General features: G+C 29.5%; 1 protein-coding gene across 1 annotated transcript; it reads right to left on the bottom strand.

Moving 5' to 3' along the window:
* Positions 1-2324: 2324 nt before the first annotated feature.
* On the bottom strand, positions 2325-22961 carry LOC129976226 (uncharacterized). The gene is made up of 6 exons (XM_056089685.1): positions 22820-22961; positions 16426-16478; positions 13610-13717; positions 9973-10020; positions 8053-8109; positions 2325-2546 (listed from the first exon to the last, which is right to left on the bottom strand). The coding sequence occupies exons 1-6, from the start codon at positions 22947-22949 to the stop codon at positions 2457-2459; spliced, it is 486 nt and encodes a 161-aa protein (XP_055945660.1). The 5' UTR covers positions 22950-22961; the 3' UTR covers positions 2325-2456.
* Positions 22962-26221: the final 3260 nt, after the last annotated feature.

Below are 26221 nucleotides of genomic sequence, written 5' to 3'. Positions count from 1 at the left end.
GAAACTCGCGTTCAACATTTTGTCCTCACTTGATTTGATGAGATCAGGTCTTATTTGATTATCTTCTAGGGAATATTTTGCTTTTATGTATTGCGTGCGTACTAATATTCTATTGCCGATTTAACGAGATTTTCAATTTCTTCTGCAATAAAACTATTTTTCTAGATTGCTATTTTAATTTTTTAATTATAATTTTTAATACAGTAATACATTGTTGTATAGTACAATTTTTTTCATGTGTTCATATTTTTTGCAACCCATCCAAAAAGAATAATTTTTATTTTCTTTCCGCTTTTTAAATACAATATTCACTTTGAAAGATTGCATCAAAATTATGTGTAGGTGCTGTTATTTCCAAAATGAATTCTTCCGGTAATTAATTCTTAAATTACGGCTTTAGTTCTTCCATCATGTACAAACTAAAGCCATTATTAAACTAAATCTAGCAGAAATGTGATAATAATGTAATTTTGAATCTTTTCATTTTCAGTTCTAATTATGTCTAATCAAATAGCGATTTAAAAGATACATTTTTTCATATTACCATCATTCTAACGTTTTCCCAACATATAATTTTCTTCGCAGGAATAGATTTTCTAGATAAGTCATTCATTTCTTACATAATTTTGAGATAATTCCATGCTGTATTCTTTGTAATTTAAAATTTATTTGATACTTAATTTTACAATACGAACATTTATCACATTTTCACGCTTTTCTCTTTTTAAAATTTTTTATCTCCTTAAGACAAAGATTTGTCTTCTACAATTTAAAACTCAACAATTTTAATTATGTTATTCCCATTCCGAATTTCCAGAAGAAATAATTGTTAGTGTTGAATTTTCCTTATTGAGGCTCAGTTTTTTTGAGAGATAACATGGGTTTTGAAGTTACAATTATTGATCAAGCGTCAAGTTAATTTTCTAGTTTAAGTAATTGTATGGCAATTTAAATAGTTTTAAAACACCAGTTTTTTTTCAATCTAGTAGATATGAAATAAAATTGATGAAGATAAAGTAATCAGAATTTTTTAAAACTCTTTCCTCGCTTGGCGCATTAGATGGATGCAGTTTTAAGTAGTAATACAAAATAAACAGCGAACCTTCTTTTTTATTTCATTAATAGGCATTTGTATCAGAAGATATTTATTTTTTGATAATTATGGTTAAAGGAAAGGAAATGAGAAAACACTAAACAAAAGAATAAGGAAATACTCAATATTTGAATGAAGAACTCACATACAAGGATGCGGAATCTAAGATTTCAAGAGATCAAATTTGATTTCAAGATTTTGCTTAAAATAACACCAACTGTCAGTCGTTGTTGTTACAAATACGAAACGAATGATAAACTAGATTTTCTAAATTTTATTTATGCATCCAAAACGGATTTTTTTAAAATTTCGTCTTTTATAAAACACAAATCTCTGCAAAGTCCTGTCCTGCTCCCTAATCTTAGAAAGAGATATTCTTAAGCGAAATGAGTGAATTACATCAGGAGTGAATCCCTTGTTATAGTCACTCAGGTCATAAAAGCCATTCCTCTTCGGGCCATTGTGGCCTGATAATCTCGGCATTGAAACTGGAATGTTTCAGGTTTAAAACCCGATTCCATCGAAGAACCGCCATATAAGCGGATCTGGTGCATGTTAAATACGTCTGGGCCAAACTTCCTCCCGCTGGTGCGGTATGGTATGGAAGCTTGGGGACGGTGGGGCCGGCTCAGGGGTTGTCCACGTCATAAGACAGTGGTTCAAAATTAAGAGATCCATCCCAAAATAGCCCTAGTGTTGCCTTTGAAACGGGATGTTAATATAAATAAAACTAAAAAGCAATTCTGCCTAGCCCAGTTGCAGCGAGTAGTTTTAGGGGCGAAGTCAACTTCTCCCTCTAATGTCCCAGGGCATCTGACCGATAAATGCTACTCCTTAATTGATATAAAGAATCATTTATTTTCATTACTGTCAAACGTTATGAATAGTTATTGCTTCATTGATTCTGAAAGCAAATTCCTAAAAAGCATCACATAAAAATGATCATTTATCTTGCTCATTCCTTTTTTAAAACCAAATAAACTCGCCAAAATATAGAAATTGTTTCATAAATTAATTTAAAGGTATTTAAAGAGCTTTAAACCATGGAGATTAATTAAAATTTCGAGATCTAATTTTTTGAAAATATAATACCTTTATCATATATATTTCACATACAATAAATTGTATTATCTTCTGGAACAGTATCAAATAAACGAGCGAGACGCCCACCTTATATCAGAAAGGCATTTGCAATAATTTTTATATTTGCAAAAATAAATTAATGAGTAAATTTGAATTTCTTTAGATTTTATTTAATTGTTTCAATTCTTACATATTCCCATTGCTTCTTTTTAGAATGAGAGACAATTCACTTGAATTTTATAAATTTCTTTCATGGTAATATGGAATATTTTGTTTTCCATCATACATTGAATGCCATGTTTTGGACTGATCCATCGACACAGCATTTTCCCTGTTGTCTCAATTGTTTCAAAAGGTTGAAAAGGCATTCCTGTGAAAAAAAATTAAAAAAGAAATTCAAAATTTATAAGGTTTAAATGAACAAAAAAATGAGAAATCGCATTGTTTGAGGTGGATGAAATTCAAAATTCTTACAGATTGTATTAAATTCGAAAGATGTTTTTTACTTTATACTTTCAAACAAAAATATTCCATTTTCTGTTCAATCATTACCCATCTTCTCTTAGGAAAGGATCTCAGATTTTTTTTGAGCTCTCATTTATCACATGACATTTTTTTCTCAAATTTTAATGAAACTGTTAGTAATTATGAAGTGTGTTTGAAACCTCTGCTGTATGTTTGATTTGTTCTGTTTGAGCGGGCTTTAGCCAGATTGTTTGTAAATTACCCACACATCTTCTTTGGATTGAGAGGGTTTCTCTATTTTGGATTATCTGTGTTATCCCACAAGACGTACGTCTGTGTAGTTTCAACACAATTTTAGGTAGATCAATCGAAATATAATATAATAAATAAATTAAATTTAAATTATGACGATATGTAAAGAAAAATGCTTTCTTACTATTCTGTTTATTCTTTTGTTAATAAATAAAAAAGAAATTGCAAAGCTCAGTTTCCCCATCTTCTAAAGCATTTTTCATCACCTTAATAGTTTGAAAGTTTATAGCTATCAACTTGGATTTATTGTTTTGAAATTATTTTTATGACACTTTGCAAGAACAAAGAGATCTCAATCGACTTCCCGGATGAAGAAGGTGCTCAGAAATTAATCCAAATGCTTCAGGGAAACCAGAAGCTAGCGGAAACAATTCAATGCAAAACACCATCAACTAGATTCCCGAAATGCATTGTGTATGATATCCTAAATGGAAAGCAGATGCAAAGGTGTTGGAAATACTGGAGCTCAACATCAAAGTTCCCATAGACTCTCTGAAGCCAAATTTTAAAATTAAGAGAAGAGGGGACTGTAGTCACTTGGTAATCTCATAAAATACTGAATATATCAAAACTTTGTTAAATCAGAAAGTTCTCAGTTCAGCGTTCGGAGATGCTTCAAGTGCCAACGCTATGGACACATTCAGACAAAGTGCTTGTCCTTGAAGAATTTCTGCTCCCATTATGGCCATGAGCATCAAGCTAAGTACTACAGAAACAAATTGGAATCATGTATTAATTGCCATGAAGAAAAAACGCAGAAAGGGGCACGATTCAACATCGACCATTTGGCCTCACAAACAATGTCCCACGTATTTGCAGGAAATAGCAAGGTATAGAATGACACTATAATATGTATAGCAACAATATCCCCAACTTAAAACTCTATACCATTTGCGTCTCAACAGTCTTTTCTCCATTCCTTCACCAGTTTCAATTGATTTTCTAACCATCCTTCAAATCAACTTAGTCAAATCAAAAACAAATACTTCAGCCCTGGCTTAAATGACCATGAACCATCTTCCAAATATAATACTAGTTCAAGAACTTTACATAAATAAAGAAAAAAATCACAGGAATTCCATCTTCATGGAATCAATATCTTTCCAACAACCAAAAAGCAGATCTGATTGCACTTCCCTCCTGCCAAAACCCAGTTTTTCTCCATTCTACGGAAAACACGCATCAATTAAAATAAAAATGTTTAAAGGCTCACTAACAATAATCTTCTCCTATTCTTCGCCATACTCAAACATTCAGAAGATCACCAAGACCTTGAAATTCTTCTCAATAGCATCCATACGGAAAGGGCTCTCATAGGGGAAGACCTTAATGATCACAGTAAAATCTGAGAAAATAGAGATGAAAATATCAGAGTATCTTTAGTGGAAGATTTCATCGCAGTAAATTATTTGTTTCTCCTAAATGATAGAAATTCTCTCCCCCTCCCCATTTTTGAAACTAACAATGGAAAAGGTTGGGCAGACATATCAATCGGCAAAGGGTCATATCTCGCCTTACTCTGTAACTGGGAAGTCTTCGAAGATTACTCGCTAAGTGATCACAAATATGTCAAAATTTATATCTCCTCTCAATGCCAAAGCTCGAGCTACTATCATTTTAAAACAGTTTATGGTCGTCACAGTAAAATGATTCAGAAACTCAACATTAAAATTCCAAAGCTTCTCAACCCAATAGATTCCTCTCAAAAACATGAAGATATCTCGACAGTTACATTTAAATTACAACTTGAACTCTTCAAGGCTTGCAGAGGTAAAAAAATTTCTAAAAAGGCTAACTATAACATTAACTTGTGAACACAGGACATTAAAATCAAGAACAAAGAACTCAGGGCATTAATTAGAAGAGTACAAAACTCACAAGGGTCTCTCAAACACCATTTTATTGAAATAGTATCAAAGAAAAGAAAATAATTAAAAAAGGCCACCAAAAGAGAAAAATGGCCCTTCTTTCATAACCTCTGCACCCCATTTGGTAAACCATATAAAGAATGAGTCAAAAATGTCCAACTACCTTCAGAATTCTTCAAGCTCTTGCGGTATTCCAACCCTCAAGATCTTGAAGAGTTCTGAAAGAAAGAAGTTTCCAATAAATTCTCAAAGCTCTTTACCCTCAACCACAAGATATTTCACTTCCAGAAATCTTGACCAGTCAATTCATCCAGGAACCAATATTTTCAAAAAAAAAAAAAAAAAAGAAATAAAACAAGCCATTTGTAAAGTCCTCATCTAAAATAGCACCTAGATTTAACTCGATAGATAAAGTAATACAGAGGGAAAATACAAGAATTTCTCGGATATTCTCCAAAATCTCTTCAACAGATGCATTCAAATGCAATGTTTCCCTACTTCACTAAAAAAAGAATTATAGTAATGTTTCACAAGAAGGGTAAAGATAAAACCAACATCAGTTCTTACAGCCCCATATCTCTTCTTCCCACCATCGTCAAAACTCTTGAAAATCTACTCATGGAGACTTAACTATCACCTCAGAGTAAATTACTTGTTTCATCCAATTTGTCTTTAGTGACGGAAAGTTCAAAAACAACGCAACCCAGCAATTAACCAAAAAAAAAATCATAATTTCAAATAGCAAGAAGAACACACTATAGTACTTTCCTTAGATATCTAAGGCGTTTTCGATAATCTGCAATTTTCTTTCATCTGCAATAGCCTCAGTAAACTTAATTTCAATTCAAAAACTACCAAAACACTTAAATATATCCTAAAGATTAGAGAAGTCCCTCTTCAAACATCACAAGGCACTGCCACCTGGCCACAGCAGAAACGTTGTGAACAAGGCCCCTGTTCTGTCCAATTTTTCGGAATCTTCTCGCAAATGAAGTTCTTTTGGAAAAATGTCAACCCATCATTTATCTCCAGGCACTTACAGATGACTTTGTTTTTGTTGTAGCTGAATCAACAGGAGCCAAATTTAAATCAACTGTCCAAGGCGCTTTCTCAATCTTCAAGCGATGGATCGACAGATATCATCTTCAAATTTCTGTAGAAAACTCATGCAATGTTCTGATAAGCAAATTAATCAGCGGATCAACAAGTAAATGGAATAACGTGACAATCAAACGCCAACAATCTTTAAACTACCTCGGTGATACAATTGACAATAATCGTAACTGGGTCCCTCACCTCCTCAACATCAAAACGAAGGCGAGTCTCTTATATCAAAATCTCAGCCGAACTGCTGGCTTTACATGGGGACTGAAAAAAGAATTCAGGCGCCATCTCTACTTTACCGTTTCCGAGAGAATGGTCCTTCGTGGAGCATCAGCTTAGGTTATCCTCTCTCATCCCAGCAACAAAGAATCCTAAGCTCTATAAAGAGAATATTTCACCTGAGTATTTCTAGAGCATTCCACACAACTTCTACTATAGCCGCCAAGTTATCGAAGGAATTCTTTAATTCCCCGATAAAGTGGAAGCAAAAGCAACCTATGTAAGGGCCAGATCTCACCAATTACCTAGCCATTTCCAGAATTTAACATTATATCTTGAGAATTTCAAGATCAAATGCTCCCATACGAAAGTCTTGCCCTCATACTTCGTTTTTGAAGACAGAATTTAATTCAAACTATAATTCCAACCTACAAATAAGACTGATATTTTTACAGATTGTTCCAAAATCGAAGAAACAACCGTTTTGCCTTCTGCGTCTTCCAAAATGACCAATTAACTCATCAGTTGCTCGGCAAACTGAACGAAAGGAATTCTGTCTTTCAGACCGAGCTGCTGGCCATTAGGGAAGCGTGTAAATGGGCTAGCAAATTCGGCCTCGAAGAAAAAAAAACCATTCTACCATTCGGTGAAAATATGGAGTGATAGTGAATCCATTTTCAAAGCGGTCTGCTCATTTTGCACCTCAAGCCCAATTGTACAGGATATTCTAGCCATTCTACTCCATCAACCTTCTATTCAGTTAAGATAGCTTAAAGCTCCCGTGGGCCATAACGACAACGACCCGGTCCTAGAAGCCATCTCAAAAATATATTAATTGAATTGAACCCACAGCGGCGGCAAGAAGAATGAGACAATGGCTCAAACATTTATCAACTTATTCCCAAAGTCTCCTTTAACCCCTCATCTTGGAGCAGGCTAGATATAATATTTGCAACCGTCCATGGTCCTTTCCCTTCGCACTTCAAGAGATTTCATATCAAAGGAACGGATCCCTGTGGCTGCAATAAAGTAGGTGAGCCTCTTCATGATGCGACAAGTTGCCCTCTCACCACATCTTTTCATCTTAACACCCCATCCAAGAACTCTAACGAAGCTCGTGGATCAACGTTATGGGAAACAAGATGTCTGAAATCAAAATTAGAAATCTTGTGCTATTTCTACAAGATAACAAATAACTGATTTCCCAAAACCCTGCGCAGAATTGATTTTTGAAAAAAATTTTGCCTCATTCTTCAAAAAAACTGTTCTCCAAGAAATATTTACTTTATCAAAATTCCTCAATCCAAAATTCTCACCATACACTCCCTTTTTCATTATTGTATTGTATATAGATATTAATTTGTGCACTAATGTAAACTTTATTTTTTTTTTACTTAATAAACTTTTTCACATATGTCCATTCAACCGACAGAACTAGAGATTAAAAGTTCGGTGATATTCTGCGGCGAAATGTAGACTTTTAATCAAACTGTTATTAACAATTTTAAAATGACCTTCACATTATAAGGGGTCATTTGCATGAATAATTGTATTATAAAGCTTATTTTATCTTTTTTTATTTCTGATTTAATAAAGCTATATTAACTTTTTATAAATAAATAAGTATTAAGCAAATGCTTTCGATCATTTACATTTATCTATAACTAGCTACATGAAATTGAATTTTTTTGAAGATAGAATTCAATACAATTACTCCTTAAATCAGTGAATACTGGTTCGTCTTCGAATCTACCTAATAGAGAATGATAACCTAAAAATGTAATGATTTAAATTTACGTTTATCATTTATATATTCATAAAAATGTATGATAATTGGTCTTATTTGTAGACATATTAATTCTTTTTTATCGCTTGATTAATAAATTTACATATTTAAAAATATCTTACAATTCCTTTTTCACTTCTCGAACAGGTTTCGGCCTTGTCTGAATCACCACAAACTTTCTGAAATTTAAAAATAAAATTAATAATAAAGTATACTCCTCAATTTGAAATACTTCTTTGAAATTCTTGAATCATATTAACATATTTAAATCAAAATGATTAATTTGATAATAAAAGATTTTTTACACTTATATAATTATGTACAGAAAACAATACATATTTTTTATATTATCGTTAGATAATTGATGATAAATGTTAAATATTAATATTAAATTAATATTTATTTTTTTGGTATTCCGAAACCTAATTTTGTACTTCATGCAATACGTGCTAAATATTTCATTACAAATATTACCATTTTCATGACAAATTACTTTAGAAATGTAAATTTTCCTAAATCTAGCACAAATTTTAGATTAAATGTTACTGAAACTTTAAATTATATCCGTATCAAGCAAAATAATACTCTGATATTACATTTACTTCAAAATCGCCAACACAGCTATAGAATTTTTATTGCTGAAATTCTCATAAATTTCTTTGTTTATGCATATCATATCATTAAAATGTTAAATTTCATTTTAATTTCTATGAAATAGTTCATTTTCATTTTTCATACATTTTATTACATTAGGAGATCAAACAAGCCATCCATTGATTAATTTATTTAATTGGTATAAATGAAGATATCACACACTAAGTTATAGTTGAAACGAATCGCATTATTGCTCTGTAGAATAGTTTAATTGCTCATTGTACATTTTTTTTATTTCTCATTCATTATTTGTATATTGATGCAAACGAACGTAAAAGATTCATGTATTTTCAATTCAATTTAATTCATCGTAAAAACTGCTATTTTCTTAACCCTTTACAGGGTAATTTCTTTCTATTCATATTATGTTTAAATATTTTTAGGCTTGAAATTAGAATAAGAAAAGGGATTCATTTAGCTTATTAGATAAATTTAATTTGATTAATTAATTAATTTGGTTAATTAATAATTAAGTAACAAATCAAGACACATCATTTTGTGTGAGATAAAGAACTAAAGCATTTAAGTTTCTGTCTTTCTAAAAAAAATTGTCAGAACTTATGCCAATTTACATAATTTCATACAAAGATTGATAAATTTGGTGGGAAGCATACTTCCCACGGACCTAGAAAGGGTAAAAAGACTTTTTCTCTGTGTTGATTTAAAGCATAGCAAGTAAGCCTTTTTTTCAATTGGATATAAAATTAATCATAATTAATAAAAAAAAGTTCTTAACTCGTAATTAAATTATGTAACAACAGGAATTTATTCGTTGTAGGAATATATCAAAGTGCATTAAAATTCTCCACAATTCTTATAATTATAGAATTCATGTATACTATTAACCACAATAATGTACTAATCTAACAGTTTTATATAATAAAAGTAAAAAATTATAGTTTTTAGATAGTTTAAATATTCCATTTTTTTTTTTTTGACTAAATGGCATTTATAAGATTCAATGAATTTCAATCAATTCAATGAATCCGTTAAAGCAATAAAGAATGCCTAAAAGTCACTCAAGTCTTAAGCACTTTTTCTTACAACCTGTTCACAAAAAATCGTTGATGTTCCAATAAAGTTTTCTATTTCTTATATAAAGTATTTTAATAAATTAGTAATAAAACGTAATAATAAATAAATAAAATCTGAATTTTTTTAAATACATTTAATTTTTAACTTGGAGTTTTTTAATCCCAAAAAATAGAAAATGCTGTCACGACTACTAAAGTATTGAAGTTAAAACTTGATCAGAAACAACATTTAACGCATATCAACTTGTATAAAAAGGTAATATAATAGTTTTAAATAAAAACTATTTACAAAAACTCAAAAAAAAAGAATTTCAATAATTGCCATAAAAGGAGAACATATATTTTATTTCTTACCTTATGGTAGGCCAAAATACCATTTATTGTTTGATTATAGGCATATCGCTGTAAATCAGAAATAATACAAAGATAAAATAAATGATTTTTTGTTTAAAAATAAGTATAAAAGAAGTAGGAGCTGAGAAAAATGAAATTTACTATAGTGAATCAGTACAAATGAAATAATTTTTTAAATATAAATGAAGCAAGAAAAATCATTAATGTATATTTTTAGAATTGATTAATATTGCTAAAATAAAAAGCGGTTGTTTTGAATAAAAAAATAAATTGCGAGGAATGATGCTAATCATTTATTCCAAAATTAATAAAGAATCATGAAGGATTCATTCATGAAGTAATTACTGAGCAATAAAATATGCTCCCTTTTAGAAATAACTTGTAAAATACAGTGGGTTCGAAAATTCAGTGTAAACCTGAAGGTATAAATTATACTTAACAGATTAAATTTTACTTTAAAGAAATTTTATTTCCATTAATGATGCTGAGGCGCATTCTCTTCCAATATATCAAGAAAATATTATGTAGCAAAATTCATTTTTATAAAAAAATAAATAAATGAAGGAATAAAAAAAAATAAACACTTCTGCAAATGAATGTCAGATGAATAAGTATGCAATTTTATCAATTTTTTTATAATAAGCAAATTAATATTTAATTGCAAAACCTTTTGCCTCGATCACATATTGTCGCTTAGGCATGGATTCCAACAGATTTTTTTTTTAGCTGTTTCAAATGAAATTTTAGCCTACTCTTCCCTTAAGACTTTCTTGAGATCCTCTGGTCGGATTTCTGCAACTGAATACTTAGTTTTCTATAACATTTAAGTCTAGGGATTGGGGTGGTATGTGTAGTTGTTAATGGCAGGTATATAATAAGTATAACTTGACAATCCTCGAAGTATGCTTCGGATCGTTGTCTTGCTGAAAGTTGAATTCTGATCCTGAACTTCTCCTAAAGTATCAGCATTATTTTTTAAAGCTATTTTTTAAAATGTCTAGATATATCAATCTATCTATAATGCATCAATGAAAACAATTTCTTCATTTGTTACCACACAGCACCAAACCAGAACGGATCCATGCTTATACTTAATCACCTTTATTGCGATTAAGTTCCTCTCCAACTTTAATCCAAACTTTATATCGTTTACCACTCCACATAGATTACATTTGCTTTCATTAGAGAAAATAACATTTTTCCCAATAATTTCAGCTTTGAAATATATTTTTCGCGAAAGCGATTCACTTCTTTCAGTTGTTGCAATTAATGAGAAAATTCCGTACAATGAAATCTCGCATTATGAAGAACAAACACATCTAATAGTTTTAGCTGAAAATGTTTCCTGATTACTCCATGATCCAAGTTTTGGGGCGCTGAACTTTGGAGTTTTCTTTATTGCAAATATAATCTTCCTCTTTGCAGTAACGCTCAACACTTCTTTATGTCCTCTTTCTGGAATATTGGCCCTACACTCAGTTCTGCAATGCTTTTGCAGTATTGTTTTGGTCATAACCATTAAGTTTCCCAATCAATGAGGCATTTTCTTGAACAGATTTGCCATTGATCACCTATTGACCATTTGATGACTAAACAAAGTATATTCTCCGAAGCTACCCTCCTAGAATTCATTACAAATGTTTTTATGGTAAAGAAATAATTCCATTTGTGAAAAATTATAATTACTTTTATATGCTTCTAGTGAAACTATAGAATGCTTTAAAAACAATTTTCAACTGAAAAAATGGTTTTGATTATTTGACCAATTCTCTAGATGTATACTCAATTTCGTGTTTACCATATGAAAATTATATAATTGAAATATCTTAAAGATTTCATATATGTTTTTTACTCCAATATGTTTTTAATGTACAATTTAATGTTTCTATAAATATTAAGCTTAAATGGTAAGTTTATATTATATGTTTACAATCTTTTAAAGAAGAAAGTGAATGGTGCATACATAATTTTGTGATCCACTATATACTATATATGTATTTGCAATGTAGGGCTTTTCCTTTTACCCTGTTAATAACTTTCGGCGATTGAATTTTTGATATCCCTTAATCTCTTATTCTATTTCAAAATCATTATTTTTATTTGTTCTAATATTAAATGCAAAAAATAAGGCAATATACTTCTATAAACTCGAGTATTTACCATCTTGTTTTTATAAAACTGGTCTGAATTGAATTAACTCAAAGGGATAAGTTTCATTAGATTCAAGAATTAAATAATTGAATTAACATAATTAATTAATTAACTTTGGGAAATATTTCCATTATTCTTAACAGTTTGTTCACCCTCAATTGAATCATAGTTATAAATTGTTATTTAAAGGGATTATTTGTAAGCTTCTAATAACCATTCTAAGAGAAAAAGGGCACATTTTTGGCGACATCTCGGAAACTTTTGTATATTTCTCAATTTTTTTGCCTCAGTACAAGAACATAATTTTAGTACACAGAAGTTGTAAAATAAATTTATGAATAAAAGATATCTTTTAGCATATATTCTTAGCATGCTTTTGAGAATAAAGTAAATTGCAACATACTAAGATTTATACATGAGAGCAAAGCATCTTTATTAAAAATTATGTTATTATCTTTAACGGTTTTTTAAAGGTGTACAAAAAAAATCTATGCTTATTTGATTAGTATAGCGAAATATTTCAACTGGTATTCAACTGGTAAAAATATATTGTTCTCATCACATAAAATTTCTGCACCAAATGAAATAAAATTGAAAAAAAAAATAGAAGTTATAACTTTGGAACAAAAATATATTAAAAACGGAAAAAAAAAACTCTTGATATTTTCTAATTCATATTTGACAAAATCCTTCTAATTATATGCATTCTCATTATTCTCTGTGTGGTGTGAGGGTCTATAATCAGGTATGGTCCATATCTTTCTTTTTTTATTTACTATGATCCTAACTACTCTCAGGGCTTTACATATATTCTGTCTATGGCACAGCTGATTACTGTTGCTTAAAATATTTTTAAAAGGCAGATAATATATTCTTGTGGTACTAAAATACTCTTGTTATACTTTGTTGTACTAAATAGAATATCATTTGCCTTTTGGGCATTAACTGAATGAATTAAAAATTCAGCACAGAACTACAGTTTTAGCATAAAAACTACATACAAATTACTTAAAGCTAATGTACTGAATTTCTAAATAATCATATTTTTACACTCAGGATTATATAGATTAAAATGCAGTCAATCAGATGACACACAATTTTGACACAGATCTTTAAATCTTATTGGAAGATTTGAAAATACAGTGGTGTATTTTTCTCTGCCACTTTTTCAAGAAATTTAATAATTGAACATTTATGCTGAATTTAATTCAAACTTTTGTCAAGAAATGTCAGACTTAATATTAAAATGAAACATTTATTGTTTATATATTAGACGAAAACAATAATTTAACATTATGTTGTATGATAAATCTTAATAATTTATAAGATACAGAATCTATTGAGAAAAACTTTTGAAGTAAGAAATGATATTTTTTATGTATTATTATTGCATATGAATATATCTTGATATTATATCAAAAAACATGCCTAGCCTAGAAATAATTATAAAAGGCTTCTTTTTAGTATAGATAAAATGAAAACTAACCCTTGTAGCATCATCATGATGGCAAAATTCTCTTACTGCACCGGAAATGTCATCACTTTTGTAGTGGAAGAAATTATTTTTCGTTAGCTGGTATGCTGATTTCAATTCCTAGAATAAATAATAAGTAAAAATTTCATTTCATGAAATCATGAACGAGCTGAATTTATTTCAAATCAACACTTTTAAGCAGCAAGACATTTTTCCTCTCGATATTTTCTCGTATATTAATATATCCTCAATGTTGCTTTTCGACTTTATAAATTTTGCATTTACAGTCCATATTATCGAAGACGCTTGAGTATCCGCAAGTTATTTGCATGTTTTAACAATACGAGTGTCATGCGGCAGCTGATTTCAGTAGCTGAAATGCATTCCCTCATACTTTCATATATATTAAAACAATTTGGCACGTTTTTGTTTAGTAGTATAAAGCAGAAAATTAAGCACCTATTTTAGAAATCCTTTCATCGACTGTTTTTGAAATTTCAAACAAATTTAGGTTTTTAGTGACAAAATTATTGACTAGATCTCCTTTATCTTCATTACATTTAATGATTACTTACATACTGCATAGTGTGGTCAAAAATTTCCGGACAATTTCGGATATTGCATTATGACACATATTTTTCAGAATGTTCCCATAAAAATTTCAGAAACGATTTTCCAACATTGATCGTATAAAAAAATTGCGCTTGAAGATACATACGAAAATTCAATCAAAAGAGTTTTCGATCTAAGAGAGAGCTGACCAGAAACCGATGAAAAAGAAAAATTATTTTCATTCCCAACTTTGCACAGAAAGCAAACGTTAATTTGAAACTTTCAATGATTGCTTTATTTTCCATGTATATTTGCTTCATACATTTCCATAAATATAGCGTATAAGTTCAAAAAATTTAAATTTTTCCACAACATTTTTGTTTATTGAATTTATTTTTCATATATATATAATACGAAATATACAGAATATATGAAAAATATTATATTAAAATATTATATATACTATATAAATATTTGAAAAAAGGAGTAATGCAAAACAACCCCCCTCCAAGCCATAAGAGCGAATGCAAAACTAGATAGAGCCGCGCAACAACCCCATCCAACAAAGAAACACAGGCGGCTGAAGGTTCAAATTTGGAAACTGGTAGCTGACACAATCATACACCAATCAGCCTCTAGGGGAATACGCTGCGGATTTTCAACTAACACCACAATGCTACTTCCGCTTACCTCCACCTACAAATTGTCCTGATATCGGTATTAACTTTGTTTACAAAATAAACATAAATACAATAAACATCATAACATGCTCGGTTTCATCATGCCATTAAATTAAAATAGTAAACAATAAAAAGAACAGAATAAGAAACACTGCAGGAAAATGCCATCGTAATCAACTCCACAATAATTCTCTTACAGTCTGCAACATAAGATGAATCAAAAAGAAAGAGCAAATCCGAATGACTTCAGCCACTCAAGCCCACTGTCTATATTTTCTCATTCAAATTTCAGATATACACTGACCCATTACTTGGGTTTTAGAAATACTCTTAATCTTGAATCATAATAAGTACTACTCTTAATCTGAATCAGAGAAGTAAAGTACTAATAATGAATAAATATTGCATAATTTTGAATGTAAAGTTTGGCAAAAGAAGCAGGACACCTAGGCCTTTACTATATCCGTAGAATTTCGTTCAACTGCTGAGGAAAGTGAAAATGATGATCTTGTTTGTTGATACGGTTATTCAAGAATTAGACTGGCTTCCTCTGCGTTTGCAGCACAATCCAATGGTGCACTTATGGGATAAATTGAAACGTAAGATATGAGCATGTCTACAAATGACCACATCCATAACAAATCTTACCACTTTCTTTCACAAAAATAGCATGAAAATTTTCCAAAAATATTCTGAAAACGTAGGGTAGCCTTTTTTATAGGTAATATGTTTCCTTGTTGCAATATGCGTTCTCAAAAGAAGCCAGATCCACCCAAACACTACCAATTCTGCATTAAGTTGCAAATAAAATTACATAATCTTGAACTTTAATGCTTCAGTAAACAGTAATGATTAATATCACAAATTAGTTTTTATGATGCCTAATCTAGAGCAGTTTATATTTTGCATTTCATTTACAAGTCAGAAGAGGTATTTAGCTTATTTCTGACTTGTATAGAATTCAGTTCAAATATTCAGAGATTCAAGTGTAAAATGTATCTATTTCTTTAAAATATTACACAAATTTGCTTCACTTCGCAATTTAGCTCACTTTAACATAAATATCATTCTGAAATTTTTAAATCAACTATCCTATATACCTTGGAACTTAGAAAGAAAAAATATGCTACAATTTTTCTAGTACATTTCCAAGACATACCAAATATTTAAAAATATTTCTATGTTAATGTAATTTCAAGATAACTCGTTTTAGAGAGTTTTCATTGAAAATATTTTTATTCACGTTAATTTATTCTATAAAAAACTAGTTAATTATTAAAATTATTCAAGAATGATGCAACAAATAGATATTCTCAGCAATATATTCATTATTAGGAAAAAAAGTTTGCAATTTTTCTCATTTGCAAGACATAGTTAGATTTAAAATTCGAAATATATTCTTATTGATCAATTTGGTGATTTTATTAAATATTGGCTGAAAAGAACAAATCAATATCAAAATATATATAATCGAAAATATAGAAAACAAAATTTTTGAACAGTACTAAATTACATTAATTCTTTTATTCATAAGAATTTTGCCATAAAGCCCCCCAAAAATAATTTTGAGACGTGAGAAGATATCTGCAGTTTTACCTCTGGTTTCAATGTACTAAAGCATTTTTCTATTTGGTCTGCCGATGGTCCATCTGAATTAAAAAAAATATATTCATTTTTAAATACTATTTTTAATTGAAATACATAATTAACATTACTTGCAATAATTTTTTATCATTTCTGCAAGAAAAAAATTAAAAACATTTGGAAGCATATGGAGTTTTTTGATCACTTTTCGGTTTAGCCATCAAGAAGAAGTGGGTTTGGAAGTAGGAACAGGAATTCTTTTAGAATGAACACATGTTTTTTTAAACTTGTATGCAAATTTGTGTGACAAATTAGCATATTTCAGCATGTTGAGATTCAACCAGTTTCACACACATAATTTTCCTAGTTCTAGTTTTTATTAAGATTTCTGGTTGTTGTTTCTTTTAAAAAAATTAAACAGCTCCTTTTTGCAGTGGCTCCTGTTTCTTCAGAATTGATTCTTGTGAGGTGGATTATAGTATCTAATATTTCCCATTAGTTTGTTTTAAATGTAACAAATAAAAATCCATTTTTATCAACTTAATTAGCTGATTAAAACTGCAAAGAAATTTTTTTTCTATATTTGGAAGTATCGAAAATGATTAGAACTTAAAATGTTATATCATCGGATCGAAATTTTAACTCTACACAGCTATATATATTAAAAATTGAACCTTATTATAAGTATAAAAACCATTAATTATCATTCAATTTGTTTCCTGAAATGGTTTTTGAAATTATTAGACACATTTTAATTACGATCAAGCTTCCAAAATAGTTCATTTAACAACTGCCCTCAATATAGATCTCTGACCGCTCGGAAAAATATAGGATGCGCACCTTTAAAGGAGCCTTGATTCTGTATATAACAAATATAACTAAAGATATGCTGATCAAGTTTCCTAGACAACTCCTTATCGGTAGTCATGTCCTTAAGGTATGCTATTTAATGAACAATAAGGTATACCATTTAATGAACTATAATAAAACGTTATACAGGACTTCCCATTTTAATTTCATATTGCTTCTGTATTGAACTGTTTCTATGGACACAGTATAATTTTGATAATCTTCTAACAATTTCTTCTACACTTTTTCAGTCTTACTATAAATTCCAAATGTCAATTAAATCACAAATCGCAATAGGAGAAGAAAGTTTAAGAAATTAAAAAAAAATTGAAAAGTGGTGAAAAAGACATTTATCTTACGATCTTCGGTACATATTTATATATCCTTATATAACAAAATCATGAAATTAGTATATTTATCTCATTTCTAAAGAAATGGACCGAATTATTAAACTTTCCTTTTAAGCTCTTTTAATACATCTTGCTGGTTTAGTCTAAAAAAATATAAATGCAAATTAAACCTTAATAATTAATTAGAATATTTAGTTGGTGTAAGCAACATATTAATTGCAATATCTTTTGATATGCAGAGACAGGATGTAGTGATAAAAACCAGAAATATTTTAGCTATATTAGTTACTAACAATTCCAAATGCTTAAAAATGGAAATTGATAATCGTTGCTTATACAAGAAAATTTTAAAGAAAAGAAAAGGGCAGAGGGTAATACAGACACCCTTAAACTAAAAATGCGACAGCAATGGCAAAGTTGAAAAAATAAAACGAAAAATATGCAGCTCTTTCTGATTTTTGAAGGAATTTATGTTTTTAGTTTTTATTTTCAATAGCAAATTTAAAATATAATAGAACAAATGGTTCTCAATGTAATATGGCTATTAAAAGTAATTGACTATTTAATTATTTTCACCAATACGTACATTTCTATATCTCAATTAAGCATAAAAAGAAATGATATAATTATACAGGGTGTTGCCGAATTCGACCGACAAATTCAGAAGGGTGAAAGGAGGCATCAAGAGGATAAAGAATCATCATACAACATGGGGTCCCAAATGACGTTTAGGGGTTGAAAATCGCAAAAATATAAGAAGTCGGTAAATTTTTGGAAACTGTAAAAAATTAATTAAAAAAAAATACCAAAAGGTGTTTCAACTATGAATTTTTTTTAAGTGAAAGCACATTCTTGAAGGCTATTTTTCATGTAAGTAACATGTCGATTTGATGAATCAGGGGGTCGTAAATTATAGAAAACGAAAAAGTAGTTTAGAACACTTATCTGCAAAAATATTAAAACTTTAAGAAAAATAAAATCTTGGAAAATATAAGGAATTTTATACTCTTAAATTTGATATAAGTCTGTAGTGTGAAAATTGAGGAGGTTTTAAGATATTCAAGAAAAACTAAAATGTTTGCCAGGAAACATCGCTCTAACATCGATACCGATATTTACAGACCATGTTGCCAAATTCGAAAGGTAAATTTAGAGAAGTGATAGTAGGCATTAAAGAGATTAAAAATTATCATAAAACATAGGTCGCAGGAGACGTTTTTTCTGTGAAAATCACAAAAACAGACATCGAAGAGACAATTAGACTGGCCCTAAGAATGCCAGGATTTGGAGCAAGATAGTCGAGAAGAAGAAGTTTTCTCGTTTCTAAATTTTTCATGCGTTCGAGAAATATAAAAGCTGCGATCATTGCAGAATTGATGGTTCGAGGAATATAAAAGCAGCTTATATTCATTAAAGAGCAGTACATAATTGATAGTCGATAAGTTTCATTCGCAAACAACATGTTAGATTTCACGAATGACGAATATGCGGATATGCATTTAATTTAAGACCGAGCGAATGGTAATGGACGGTTAACACAAAGAATATACCAATAGCAATATCCAAGTAGGCGTTGTCCACACCACAGCACCTTTGCAAATATTAATAGACGGTTGCGGGAGACAGGATCCTTCATTATAACGAGGCCAAATGCAGGGCTCGAACGCCTCAGTGGCGCAAAGTACCTTGTTTTCTTGCAGCACGTCCTTCCGGATTTATTGCAGGAAATACCGGCCATTGCAAACCAGAACATGTGGTTAATGCATGGTGGTGCAGCAGCGCATTTTTTGAATTCTGTACGTAACTAACTATATGATACATATCCTGGGACGTGGATTGGACATGACAGATCTGTTGATTGGCTTCCAAGCTCTCCGGGCCTTCATCCCTTGGATTTCGTATTCTGGGGCCATATAAAATATCTTGTTTATCAGGCACTTTTGGATTCATTGAAAGACCATGTAGCACAGATCGTCGTCGCTGCTGGAGAAATCGCAAGCACACCTGGTATGTTTGAGCGCGTCCGGTGGTCCTTTAAACGTCGGTTTCGATTGTGTAATGACCTTCGCAGCCCCAACATTGAGCAATTTTTATAAAAGTTTTTCATCGTCTAGTTTCTTATGTTAAAATGTCTGTGCTGCAAATGCATGCAGTATCTGTATTCCAGCAAATAAATTTTCACCGTCGTTTGCGACTTAATATTTCTGTGAAAATTCTTATCGCCTTGGTGCCTACTATTACTCCTCAGAATTTTTCGATAGAATTTTGCAATATCTTCTGTAAACATTGGTGCCGATGTTGCAGTGATGTTTCACGGCAAACATTTTAGTTTTTCATGAATATCTTAAAACCTCCTCAGTTTTCAGACTACAGACTTGTATCAAATTTAAGAGTATAAAATTTCTTATATTTTCAAACTTTTATTTTTCTTAAAGTTTTAATATTTTTGCAGATAAGAGTTCTAAATTACTTTTTCGTTTTCAATAATTTAGGACCCCTGTTTCATCAAATCGGCATGTTACTCGCATGAAAAATTGCCTTTAAGAATGTGCTTTTAGTTAAAAAAAATTCATAGCATATTCGGCAACACCCTGTATAACTTCGAAATGTTTCAAAAAAAGTGTCAAAAAGTTTAATATTATCCTTAAAAAAGCAAGATGGGCAAACTTAGGACGAAGCAAATAATTCTTGATTTTGAAGGCTTACCCATTTGCAAGTAATACAGACAATGGTGGCTTGCTCATTATAATTGCAGAGTTGAAGCACCTTTTAAAACTATTTTTCAAAGTTACATTTACATTTTTTGTCGAATTCATTTGATTTTCCTTTCTGAGAGAGTTTAATTTTCACTGTTTAATTTTGTCTGAGTTTTAATTTCAGTGTTTAATTTTCACTTTGATAATCTGGTGCAAAACAAAAATCAAAGTAACAAACAATAAAAACGTGAGTTAAATAAAATGACATAGCAAACAAGAGAAATGCATGTTAGCTGATTTTACGTCAGTCTATGAAAAGCCGCCATTGCGCACACAGCCGATTGACAGATTTGAAGACTAAAATAATATTTTTCCCTCTTTGAACTCAGATCCTCTTCTTTTATTCTTTTATTTTCACTCTCATCCAAAAATTTCCTTCGTTTCTTCAGTGTTTTTCTTTCTTGATTTTACGATAGTCAAAGAAAACGCATTGCAGCACCATTGATTGATTGATTTGTAGATTAAAATAATCTTTTTCTCTCTTTGAATTTCAATAATTTTCTATACCCTTTTTTTTTTTAAGCATACTCTTATTTCCTCTTTAAGAATATCGGTTTAGCTGCTTTTTGTCTCCTTAAAAACATTTTTGTAATAAAAAATATTTTTATTTTCATTGAAAATTCGTTATATATATATATATATATATATATATATATATATATATATATATATATATATATATATATATATATATATATATATATATATATATATATATATATATATATATATATATATATATATATATATATACATATTATTAAAGATCGAAATTGGGAAAAAATACGATATCAAGATAGATTTTTTAAATGTTATTCAGATGAAAATCTTTATAAATAGGGATCAATTATTGTTTATTAATACACGTAAAAAAAACAGCGTTTCAGATTTCAAAAAAAAAAAATATTTCATAGTTTTCAATGAAGGAAAAACTGAATTTAAAAAAAAATACAGGATATCAAAAAATACTATGCTGGAATAGCATGTTACTCAAAAGTTCCCATACAGGAAAGCCCAACAGAAGTAAAAATTTCACCGCTCATTTTATTTTAAATATGGTTGGTTCAATTACTATAAAAAATAAATATTATTTTGTTTCTCATGTTTAATTTATAGTGTAATTGATGCATGGTTTGTTGATGATGTGGCTGATTCGCGTCAATTTTATAAACATACTATAAACACGAAAACATGAAAATATGTAACAAATGTTACAAATATTGTAATAAATAGCAACAACAAATTCCATATTTGATTCTGAAATTTTGAAAAAATTAAACTAATTGTAAGTGAAATAGCATTTTTAATATACAGTTTATTGATAAATACTTTTATAATACTACTAATTTTTGAAATGGTGAGACGACACTGACTACAGCTACTAGTGATCATATTTCTTCGCAGCTACATTTCTAAATCCTCTTGTGATTCATACAGAAATGATAATGCTTCGAGAAAATTAATCGCATATTATTTAAAAGCATTACAATTTCCATCTCGTTAAGTTGCATATTATATATATATATTTCAATTCAAGAACTACACAAAAAAAGAAGTAAACCTACATATATCAAATTAAAATGACCACTTTCGAAGGTAAACAAAGTATAAATATCTTTACCCACAAGACAAATTATTGGATTTAACACAGCATTAGCACCTTCGAGCTTTCAATTCAAATTTGTACTCACATTATTTTTTTCAGACAGGCTTTTAAACTTACTTTAAACCTCTAAAACCTTTAACATTACTAACATACAACCAGATGCTATATACTAATAAAAGATTCAATCTCATACGATTGTGATATCAATACAATTGCCCTTAATCATTTCATATAATATTAAAATAAAACAAGAAAGAACAGAAATTCACAGCTGCCAGTCAGTTCGTAAGATAAATTTGAAATGTGTCTTTAGGAATTTTGTTTACTACATAATAAACTCATTAAAACTTTTGATTTTGAAAGAAAGCTCAATTTAACGATTTTTCAAATTTTATATGAGTGTAACTTTTTAATACAAATAATGAAAAAATGGAAATTGATTTTGATAATTTCAATTCCGGATTTAAAAAATTCAAAAATTTATGACATGCAATGTCAATTTTAAAGAAAATGAGCAACATTTCTAATTTTCTTTCGTTTTGCTGACATTAATTTTTCTGAAATAGTAATATCCATTATTGTTGACAGATATGAAAAATAAAATTAACCAATAAATTACAAATGGTGTTATGATCTGAGTTCCTATTTTATATTAAGTAAGAAGAATAGCTTTTCATCTAAAATATTGCCGATAGGATAATTATAATAATCTAAATTAGAATCATGGCTTATTACCGATTATTTATAGATTAAATATCAATTTTTTCGCTTTAAACAGTATATAAGAACAATAAATATTCCAATATACATCATTTAAACAATTTCTTGAAAATTTCTATTCTTACCTGAAAAGCATTTAGCATACGTATAGCACTTATAGTATTTGTCCAAGTCTTCTGGGTTAATTGTCAAACCTTGAATGATAAAACACAAGCTTGAAAAGCTCAAAATCACTAGGTTCAATTTCTTCGCCATCTTGGACTATGGTGAAAGATCTATGAATTTTGAGGCATTTCAAGTCGCTTTTATATCTTGCATGAATCGGATAAAAATTTTTATGAAACGTTAAGTTTTGCAATAAAGTTATTTGTTATAATACTGAACAAAGAACATAATAACTCATGACATTTCCTGCACGTCATTTCTGTCCATATTGACTTAGATAAATTACTGTTTTCGTATTTTCTTTTATAATTGATTTCAAATATTTGCTCCTTCAAATAAAACTTAGCTATTTTTGTGAAGAAAAGATCACGTTTGTATGAACTCAAAATAATATTGCTATGGAATAAATGAATGTACAAAATATTAAATTATGATTCTTTTATTAATTTTCGTATTAATTTGCCAGACTTTGAAAGATAAATAATTTAATTCATTAATTTCAAATGCTCATAATATTGAGGTTTTGTTTAAAATATTCTGTAACACTATTACGTTATTGAATGAATCTATAAAATGCATTAGAAAGCTTGATATTAGTATCTTTTCTGACTTTAGAGATTTTTCTGGATACTTATATCCCTTTACGTTACAATTTTTTACAAATTAAAATACTCTTATCCCGATACAATAGAAAAGAAGCCTTCAGTTTTGGTATGATAATGAATTTCAGGGAACTTTACTGTATTTATGAGCCGACGATTAGACAAGGATTTTATGTAGAGGAGAGTGTTGTATCTCTGTCCGGTTGTACCTTTGATTACATCTGCTTATGCTGACACCGGGCGAAAAAAGTTGTGTAAGTTAACATGTTTAGTATAAAGATATCATTTGTTAATTACTAATTATTTGATTTAATTTGCTGTTTTTTTATAAAATGGGTACTTTGAAGATTAAAAATATTTATTTGATTTCGCTGCTAAATAGTGAAAATTATAAAAGTAACATTTTGCTTCATAGTATTTTTTATACAATTAAGAAATAATATTAATGTGTGTATACTATAGAAAGATATTAATTTACTGTTTTGCATCAACTGTGATTATTCTATCCCAAACCAAAAGGGAGTCAGAAACATTTAAATGTGAATATTTGTCATGATATATCTGTGACCAAATTAATGTGCTGTTTCTTTCATCAGGCCAAGGCATAATATCACTATTACGGAAATAACAAATTATATTTCATCAAGAAAAATTTCTCAAATTGTGAGGAAGCTGATAATTTGAATGTGCCATCTCTATTTGACCCGTGATTTTACTTTCTATCGTATGAGATTTTCATTCTGTTCTGAATGTAATGGCAAGAAGGTATATGATATAAGGATCCCAAGTAAATCTCATCTTTTCATTTCTCTGTGGAATGGCAGAGTATTCTTGAAAGAAAGCCAATAAAAATATTTTTGAGTTGTACGCTTTCTTTAATCTATAATTTGGTATATCTTATTGAGGCATATTTAAATTGTAACTGGCTTGATTTTCAAATTACTTTTTGCCTGAAAATCTTTACTTACGTGATTTTTTTCATTTTTAGGTTACTTTTACTTTTAAAATCTTGCAAGACTATTTACCTTCCATTATCTAAGCACTTTATCAATCATAGTTGAAGAAGTTCTTAAAATTTTTTCTTTAATACTACTTGGCAACTATAAAATTCTTATAACTATTCCAGTTTTGGAGATGACAAAAAAATGGGTAGATTATCAAGACCATTCAGTCTCAAAACTATCATTTAATGCATCCGTTTAGAAGGGATGCATTTAACCCACTCAACACTTGTTACAACTAGACAATGAGCAACTATATGCTAACACTAAGTAATAGGTGAAGCATTTTACCATACATAACGTGGCCAAATTGGGCTACTAAATCTAATTCTAAATAATATCATGGAAATCTTTAATGCCATATGTTATAGATTTCTTTCTTTTTAATAAGAATATTTTTACTAATGACTAAATTCAGCCTTCATCTGCAATTAATAGTGGACTATTCATCCACATCTCAAGCATGATTCAACCATTTCGTAAACACAGATTCTGACCCACACTCTTGCCAGTCTACATATACGATGAACCTCCTTAGTGGTCCCCCTTTAAAATATGACACCTTTTCCTAAAACTCAGTAAAGAACAGGAATAAGTAAATAAAAGATTATCACTGACAAGGTAGAGAAGTACTGCATTTTAATCAAACACTACTCGACAGTGAGGAAATAATATTTTCTGATAAACATGCTTTCCCATTTAAGGAATAGTAAGAAATCTCGATTGTCTTCATTTATGGATATCTGTTGAGAATTTTTTCTTGTATCCGATATAATATTTTTTTTCCTATAAGCTCGAGTATAAACACTGGTAAAAATGTAAGCAAATTCATTCCTTGTCAAACAAGTTTTAAGTGAGGGATAGGTCTTTTATTTGCTAGAAGCATCAAATATCTCTCAGATTGCTATGGTAGAATTCGAATTCAAATTGTTCTATAAAGACGCATATTGTCTTGATACCTTCTTTGAATTTTTTCAATTTCTCTTGATTGTTATCCGTCTTCAAATGTTGCGTTATAGACATCAATCCTCTTCGCATTTGTAAGCTGATTGTTTGTCTAGATCAATTCCTTTTTAGCTACAGTGAGAGTCATTTCAACTATATTTCAACTATATTATTGACTTATAATATAAATTAGATATATTCCATTATTAACTTACTAATCAGAATCAAACAATTTGTAAATATCCAATAAAAATAAAGTACAAAAAGAAATAAATCAACTTGAACCTAAGCTCATTCAATTTTTTGCTCCAAAGAAAAGTAAACACTCATGATTCATTCTCCTTGAAATGTTTTAATTTAATAAATTTCACCACTTTTTTAGAGGATATTGATAGAAGTTAATGTCTTATTTTCTTCCCGAATTTATTATTATTTTTTTTAAAAAAATATGAGAGATTTGGTGTTGAGGAAACACACAAAACTAGAAATGAGAAAATTGATAGTAAACGTGAAGAAAAATGGTAAATTCTTACATGAAATAGAAAAAAAATTGTTTAAAGAAACTACTGTACAGTAAAAAAAAATCTTGACAAATATTCTAAACACAAACAGACTAAATATTTTGAGGAAACAGGAAAACCAAAATGACTTGTTGATACAGAAGTGAGAGTAATAGTACGAGAGGTCAAAGCTAATCCAGCTGTAAGTGCTCTTGAAATATTTCAAATTACCTCGCAAAGATCAGTGAAGACAGTAAGCACTGTAAGGGGAAATCTTCATGAATAGGGATTACATAACATATTCTACGTAAGAA

The sequence above is a fragment of the Argiope bruennichi genome, chromosome 7, assembly GCF_947563725.1.
Source record: "Argiope bruennichi chromosome 7, qqArgBrue1.1, whole genome shotgun sequence".
Taxonomy (NCBI): Eukaryota; Metazoa; Arthropoda; class Arachnida; order Araneae; family Araneidae; genus Argiope; species Argiope bruennichi.
This window is presented reverse-complemented; position numbering and strand designations above follow the sequence as displayed.